The 8,983-nt window shown below is 32.0% G+C and overlaps 1 protein-coding gene across 2 annotated transcripts in view; it reads left to right on the forward strand.

Annotated features, from left to right (window-relative positions):
• Positions 1 to 8,983, forward strand: part of LOC106468026 (probable lysosomal cobalamin transporter) — a 45,672-nt gene that overhangs the window by 2,840 nt on the left and 33,849 nt on the right. For both annotated transcript variants that reach the window (XM_013928424.2, XM_022396329.1), the window contains exons 2-3: positions 6,430 to 6,606; positions 8,677 to 8,740. In XM_013928424.2, the coding sequence (XP_013783878.1) occupies positions 6,430 to 6,606; positions 8,677 to 8,740 (241 nt within the window). The remainder of the gene's footprint in view (positions 1 to 6,429; positions 6,607 to 8,676; positions 8,741 to 8,983) is intronic.

Here is an 8,983-nt window from a genome sequence, read left to right on the forward strand (position 1 = left end):
AACTAACAAATAGCATTAATCTTACCAATCTCACAGAGAAAACTTAAGGTTTTCTTTTAAGAGATATGAAGAATGACCTGCTTACATATTGCCACAATCTGTAACTTGTGCTTTAAGATGGATATTCTATCATTATACATGTAGATGGTGTTTAATTTTGCAAAGAGCTTCAGATTTTGTCAGAAGCTGTTTCAGAGTCATTAACTCTCTTTTTTTTAAATAAAGCAAAAAGGAAGCTCCTTAACCAAACATGTGTCTTTAAAAACACCTAACAATGCCTATAACTATCAATGTTACTACTAAAAGTTTTTCAAAATTAGATTAATCAAAAGTATCTGTGGTTCTCTATAGGTTAAGGGTATTTTGTTGAACTTTCAGTTATTTATATAGAAGATATCAATAACTAAACTGTTGAATAGGTCAGCATGAGAATTTCTTCACCTTCACCAATAAAAAGACAGTTAATCAAGTTGTTTAGTACTATACATGTTCCTTCAAAATCTCTTGAAGAACCAGTTGTTATCCTTGCCTTTTTTCTTTTCTTCAATTAACATAAGCATAAAAACCTTTTAAGTACACTTTTAGGTTTTCACTCCAAAACATTTATAATCCCTTTGAACTTGATTATTGCACCTTATGGGATTTGACTGCAGCTTCTGTAGGTTTTGACTAAAGCTTTTTCAACTTCTCTTTATCTCTAAAAACTTCAGAATCCTTCATTTTACTTGTTTTTATAAGCTACGTTTTTTCATTTATTATAAATTTTATTCCACTATTTATCCATTTAGGAAAACCTTTTTATTTGAAACATAAAGATTTGATAGTAGAAATGCATTCTTTATTGAACTTGCAAAAACACACACACATAGATTAGCAACTCAGTCTTTCTTGCTTAAAATATCTTGAACTTTCTAACAGTTAGCTTTTTTAAAATCATGGAAGTGGCTCTTATTGATTCTATGATTGATTTCATTAAAAACATCAATGTTATTTATTTTACAATTACTATTGCACAACTCAATTTTTAACTACAGTTTTTCTTATAATTAAGCAAAAGATCTAAAATAAAATTGCCTATTTGAGTCTTTTATATGCTGAGTACTGATATACTAATAAAATTAACTACCACCAAATCTTGTATTTATAATAACTTACTGCAAGGACTACTACAAATACTATATCATTATTGCTAGTTAATGTATTGACCTCGTGCCCTGCAAAATTTTTGACACAATCCCTCAAGGTCAAAGAATTTCTCTCACCACTACATAAGTTTAGTCTAACAATTCCTTAAAAAGCCATTCATGATTTACAAAACACCCAAACTATTTACTTCCGTTAATACTTAAATGGAGTCCATAATGTATATGCATCTTTTCCTTACTCTTAAACCTTTTCCTCTAACCTTATTAGTTTATTTCTTCACCCAGACATATTTCTGGTAGTTTATAATTTAAGCCTTGCACCCTGCTTAAAGTTTCTTGTCAATAACTAAGAAATGGAAGATATTCTGAGAGAACTACTGATATATTTCCATCATTAAGTCTTTGAAGTTTCAATGAATGAGCTAGCCAGCCATAGAGAAATAACTTCACCTCGTTATGCAGTCCTCGTATTACTTGCATGGTCCATGACCAAAGCATGGACCTTTTCACATTCATAAAATAATATCTTGAGATTGTATTTATATTGGCCTTAATATGAGCAAAATAATTGGCAAAAGAAATTAATATAGAACCTTCATTTCAAACGAGTTATTTGCTTGAAAAGACCCAAACATTTCATATGAAAAAAAAGTGTATAGCATCAGTGTGTTTGTGGTTTAACTTTTGATTCAAGGGCCTTGAAAACAATGGTTCAAGAGTTGTAAACACCAAATTGATTAAAGGTTTGCTATTTACATCAACCACTCTATCTGACATCAGTGTCAGTGCATATGCTTTGCTATATTCCTCTTAACAATACTTTACACCAAACAGTACTTATCATCCATGAAGAAATTTTAAAAGCAAGATTATAAAGGAAGTACAAAAGCAGGTCTTAGTTTATAAAGAACTTTCTTTCTAAATTTTATTAATGGAAACTAAGTGATGTGAATCTTGAATGCGAAGTTCTTGTGACCCGTCTGTCAATTTTCTCCATTTCTTGGATGCATTACTTATTGCATCTGGCAGTAGGAATGATTTGCTACCTGGCTGTCTTGGAAGTGTTTGCAGTCACCAAAGAACCATGTGCCTACCTGACAAACAGTAATGTTATATGTGTATAATATTCTTTATTGATGCTGACAGGACATTTTTATTTTACAAAATGTCATTATATGTTATGGTTATAATTTTAACACATTCATTGTGAAATGATAAACAATACTTTTATGTCAGATTCAAAACAGGCATACTTGCTTCTGAAATACGAAAAGCCTTTCCCTGAGAGTTGACCACAATTTGTTAATAAACATGACTAAAGTTTTAAATGACCTTGACACACAATGCAGAGTATGCAACAACTTACCCATAGTGCTCCACTCTCCCACCTTTCATGTGACTTATTGTGATTGTATGGGGAAGATGTATATATATATATATATCAGCACTGCTTTCCTACCATAATCCAGATTTTATTATTGAAAATCATGCTGTTAACATTGCTACAATAAATTTATCAACATTCATTCTAATTCAAGTACTTCCAATAATAACCCATCCTCAGTTTTTCTGCCCTGCATGCTATGATTTATCTTGTATTGAGACTTTCTTCTACACAGTTATTAGCTAATCTTGTTCTCATAGTTCATTTAGTCAGTAATCAAATATCTACCTTTGTTACGTTTTTATAGGGCCAGATTCTTTACAGGTGTCTGTGACTTGGTGGTAATAAAGTTCAACAATAAAAGACACCACACAACCCACTTGTTTTAAAATAATATATTTAAAACAAGTCAAACATATGTAAAAAAAATTTATTACACTATTGGTTATCATAATTGTATCCAGAGCCTTAAATAATTGGCTCCATTTTGTGAAGTCCACACAGGCAGGTTCAATTACTTTAGAACACACTTTAACAAGACAAATTGTTCTTCTTTATCTCTCTTATTACAATACAAGCTGTGAAACTCACTTTAGAAATTGCCTGTTACAGCTAAACTGACACACAGTTTAACTTCACTTTTACTTTCATTTTCATTAACTTCCACTAACTTGGTCACCTATACATATATGTATATATATTCCCTGACTTAGGCCTAGAACTTTATACAAACTACAAGACAAGATGTTATGATGTAACAATGCATACTTAAAGCAACGAAAAAGATTCCGAAAGTTCAAGTAACGTGATGTCAATTCACAACAATTGAACTACACAACAAATGATTCGGAAGCAGTTACACAAGCAAACCTGCAATAAATTATCACTTTTAAAATTATTAAGTTTAACATCACATTTTAGAACTATCTAAATCATAACTCTTGTATTTAATTTAAATGAAACTTGTCGTGTATATCTAACAACCTAGCAGTCTTCATAGTCTGTGGATCTCACTGATATAATTTCTAATACAATGAAGCTCTTGTGTTCCTTTGGTGCTTTAGCCCATCTTGCTGTGTTGCAAAATACTCATCTTACCCCTAACGTTTCAGCTGAACTTGAAAGAGGTTCTTTCTTGACATGTTTTGTCTTTGAAAGTATTTCACCTGAACTGCTTTTCATTCAGAAGTATGCCAGCAAAAGATTATTAGGGTTGTAGCATCTCATTTTGCTTCTTGTCATCTTCCATTTTCAAAATGACAATTGAGTAATGTTCGTTCTCTTACCTTCATTGTCTACTTCTCAGTCAACATCTGCCTTTTTGACCCTTTTGAGTAGCCTAACATGGAAGTAGGTGAGGGGTGTCTTTTCAGTTTGCTCATTGGCTATTTTTTCTTCCATATATCTTCTCTGTCCAGAATTCTGTGTCATCTTGGATAATTTTTTCATCTGTAGAATCCTTGGGTTGAGCAGATCCTTCAGTTCAGTCTTTACTTACACTTTTGTTGTCCTCCTCCCATTTTTCTTCCAATCCTGTTTGCATACAACTTCTGGATCAGAAAGTCTTAGTTTCCTTACCAAGGGAGCAATAAAAATTGCTTATCGTGCTTCTTGTGTTTTTTACTTGTGTGTTTACAGTTCCAAAGAAAATGGGGGATTGAAGATCTGTCATAAGTCTATCTCAATTCAGTCTTTACCTGGATACATTTCATTTTGAAAATAACATGAAGATATTACAGAAGTTTTTTGGGTGAGGCCATTGGATGAGAAAGGGAGATATACAGGATGCTTACCTTCCTACCCCCATTCATCTATCATATCATTATTTTTGATATTGGAGGATGAATAATCAGTTCACTGACCTTCCCTTCAGCTTGGCTTTAGCTCCATATGTTTTCTATCAAGCATTCAATGCATCTGTTGGTTGTCCTCATTACTCCACATTGAAATTTTTACATGGAAGATTGGGTTATTCTAATCCTTTATTCCACTCAGTCTTATACACACTAATTGACCACCCAACTGGCTACATATTGTGGGTGGATCATCCACAACTCCAAAGCCTATTTCATAACACCACAATATTTGGGACACATCTGGATCAACATGATTCAAGGAATACTTCAGTCATCTTCTATGACAATGCAATCCTTGGAGTCTTGTGTTCATACTCTTCTGTCTTCTACACCTACCACCATAAATATCCACTCTTTTTAGGGACAATGCCTTGGTTCTTATAGCATTCCTTTGGGGGTGTACTTACATGCATCATCTCTAATGAACCTTACTCCTCAGTGGCATCTGGTTTCAACCCTTTTATCAAGACAGCAGAATCTCCTTTTCTCCCTATTCCTTTTGACCTTCATCTTTTGACAGATACCTCTCTCAAGGGTTGGGATGCTGTTCTGAAGAATCAGTATCATTCTGGTACTTGGGCTACTTAAGAAGCAACAGGACACATAAGAGTATTATAATTTTGGACTGTTCAGTGTGCTTGTCTCTTGTTCATCACCATTCTGTGTTAATTCACACAAACAACTGTAGTAATTTACATCAACAATCAGGATGGTACCATTCTCACAGTGCCTTTGTATTGCTGCAGTTTCTCTTTTTGGCTTAATTTTCAATGTGTTCACCTTCTAGCCTGTCACATTCCTATTGTGATGAATGTTCTGACTGACTCTCATTCTTGAGGTCATTACCTTTTCCCACAGAACAGACCCTTCACCCTTTTTTATTCAGTGACTTTGAGAATGTCTGTGTTATTGGATGATTTATGCCTTTGATATATTGATCAACCATCTTCTTCCACTCTACTAGTCTTTATTTCTAGTTCTAGACTCACACTTGGGAGAACCTCTTTCTTTATACATACCATTCACTTCACCTTCTTCATAATTCCATGGCCAAGATCAGTTACTTGAAGTGTCAGGGTCTCCTCATTGCTCCATATATCCTGCTCAACCATAGTTCCCCAATTACATCAAGAAAGCGCTAGTCACATTACCATTGTTGATTCATCTTCTACAACAACGTTGAACAACCATTTGATGTTTGACCTGTAGGATTTCATAACTGCCTTTTGTTCAGTCCTTTGTTTGAGAAGCCAAATATTCTCTTCAATGGTGGCTTAAATGTTTGCTTATTCTTATAGATGCTCTTCTCTGGCTGATTAGCAGTCTCATTGGACTCTCTTCAGCAATCGTAGCATTAGACATGTTATATTTTGTTTATCTCCAATTTCTCATTAAGTTGCTTCATTCTTTTGTATTTGTTTCATAACCATAGCCTATTAGCTCCTTCCATAGCTGGTTACAGAGTGCCTTATTTGCTACCTTCAGATGTCACAGAAGCAATCAATCCCTTTTGTTCTCATTATTTAAAGACCTCTTCTGAGCCTTTTGTCTTCAATGACCCCAAAGGCTTTATTTAAGTTAGCTTTTTTTGGAAGTGGGTGGTGGGAGTGTTGGGTTACTTAGATGAGGCAAATTGCTTTCTGTCATACAGTAGTTTGGGCACATTTTAAAAGATTAACAAAGCTTTCATGTTAGTTAATTAGCAGTTGCATTAAAGTCCCAATTGTTAATCACTCCTCTTCTCAATGCAACCTGCTTACTGTTTAATGTGTCTGAAAAAAGACTAGGAATAATTAATTTTGCATGTGAATTGTAAACAGCTTTGAAACATTATCTGCTACGCAATATAACTCATTTTTCTTTCTCATGTTGACTAATAGCCAAATGTTTTGAATCATGTTAGACAACACTATTAGTGGATAGAAATAATTATTTAATTGATGGGTTCATAATTAAATAGTTATTTCTATCCACCAGTTTGGTTCATAAACAGATAATAGTGGATAGTTTAAAAAATATAACATTTACACTTTCTTTTTCTTAGGGAACTCTACTGTTTTCATTTCTCTATGTGCGCTTTTTTCACAGTCGCTATGATAGTGACAGAAGTACAACAGTTACATCCATTCTGGCACTGTCAGTTACACTTCTAACATCATTGTTACTTCCAGTAGATGTTTTCTTGGCATCATACATGAAGAACTCTGATGGAACATTTAAGGTAGGGGAATTCTTTTTTTCTTTCTTTTTTTCTGTTTTTGTAATAAAACTACTTATAGATTTATCCTTCAGAGTAACTAAAATAAGAGTTGAATGTATGTTTAAAAAATTTAATCATGCAAAAAAAATTATCATATGGAAATAACATTTAATATAATTAAATATGTTACAGTATATAGTAGATTTACCTTTACTGTTATAATGATCAATTATGTCAGAGTTTCTGTTTTAATAAATTATTTCAGAGGGGTTGAGTTAACTTAACTAAAAGGAAGTTGTGTAATTGTATCCTACATGTGTCATGGAATGCAGAGAATTTCCTCTGTGAATTACTTTTACCACTGTGTAGTTGAATTAAAAGATACCAAGTTACCATACAGAAAATGCAATAAAGAAAGTAAAGTTATGGATAAAAAATGAATACTTAATTAGTCCTAAATCAATGAATTAGCTTAGTATCTAACAGTTAAATGTTTTTCTGACTGTGATATCTAATAATAAAATATCAAGTTGTTAACATTAATGCCTTTTTGCATTATCCAGTTTTGTACTTGAATTTCTCAGAATGAATCATTTTTGAATTATAATTAAAAAATCAGCCAATAATAAAAGTTTTTTGAATTTTTTTCTAATTCAGTAGATAATAAATGCTAATTTTGTATATTTCAGTTTTTCATTTTATGCACAAAAATAAATAACCAAGGAGACTCAAAGTTTTTGGAACAGTTTCAGCAAAACCCCAAAATTATTAATACTATTATAAAGTAGATTAAGATAAAAAATAAAACTTGTAATCTCTCATTACAACATAAATACATTCAATCTAATTTCTTTTCTTATCATAATTAAAAAATCTTCAATTTATATTTCAGTTTTATTTTCTTTAAACAATTCTTAGTTCTGAGAATTTTAAGACTATTTTGAGTTTATACATAATTCTAGCTACTCAGTCAGTTTCAATAATTTCTGGTGTTTTGTTTTATATTAAAGTTTTTTTATTAATGTTTTGTCTTGAACCATTTTTGAACAGTTTTAAACTCTTATACTATCAAGATATTAAACAAAAAAATACACATTAACATGATTTATGCATACTTCTCTCTGTTTCATAAAATATATCTATGGTGTGAGGAAAAATATAATAATATTGTTATTTAATTCTAATTCTGTGAAGGGAGAGAATGAAAATTATAACATCTTCAGTTTTTCTGCAAAAATAAGACTCCAAACAAATAATCATCTTCACCAGTGGTTCTTAATCTGTGGGCTCATGGGCTCCCCTTCAGGTGGTCCATAGCAAGGTTGTATAATTATGGAAAGGAAGAGGCACTATAGTGTATAGATTCCATTGTGGTCCATGAATAAACAATATAAAAACTACTGTTCTACACGATTGTTATTCTTTCGTATCACTCTTGCATATGTGAAGAGATGTTTGATTGTTGTTAGGCGGAAAGATACCCATGAGCTATCTGTGCTGTGTCCATCAACGGTATCAAAACTCAATTTTTATGTTTTAAGCCTTCAAACTTAATGGTTAGCCACCGAGGGCATATGTGAAGAGCACAAGTTTGAATGTGACATACAACGTTGAATATAATTTTGTTTTACTCCATTCTGGAATATTTGCTTCATTTGCTCATCAGTCATGCTTATAAAGTTTTAGCAATTATATTTCAGTTCATACTGTAGAAATGTTTACTCTTCAAATGTTTTTGAAATGTGAAAATAAATTTATGTACTTGTTGAGTTTACTCTAGAGTATTTAGTTGATTTTCCATTATTTTAATAATTTAATTTGTGTCATATACACTATATACATGCACCCACACACACACACACGCACACACACACTAGCAGCTGATAACTGTTTTGAAAACTTGGGGAATTATTTCAAACAAGTATTTTATGTTCTATTATTTATCCATATACAAGAGCAACCCTTTTCACATCCACAAACTTGCTATATTACTCAAGATGTAAATAATTTGTAGATTATATTTCTGTTATTCATAACTAGGTTTATTTAATGTTTGATTTTAAAAAAATATGTATATTTTAATTGCTTTAGGATTGGGCCAGTAATATAACCTTTCGTCACACTGTTGAGGATTCTGTGCTGTATGCTTACTATGGTAAGTATCAGTTTTTGTGAAAAAAAAACTTCTTTATTACTCATGTTAACTGGTGCTGCTGTTTTATGTTTTCAGTCCCTATAGAGTTAGCCTGTGTTCTTATTTGTACTTGTATTGATAAAGGCAAGTTGGCTAACCAGTACATTAGTGGAGAAACTGAATATATATATATATATTAATGGCTAAACACTACACTATGGTAGGTTTATGTTTTAAATGTGTGTGTGTATCAAAAGAAAAAGA

The sequence above is a fragment of the Limulus polyphemus genome, unplaced genomic scaffold (genome assembly GCF_000517525.1).
Source record: "Limulus polyphemus unplaced genomic scaffold, Limulus_polyphemus-2.1.2 Scaffold2839, whole genome shotgun sequence".
NCBI classification, from domain to species: domain Eukaryota; kingdom Metazoa; phylum Arthropoda; class Merostomata; order Xiphosura; family Limulidae; genus Limulus; species Limulus polyphemus.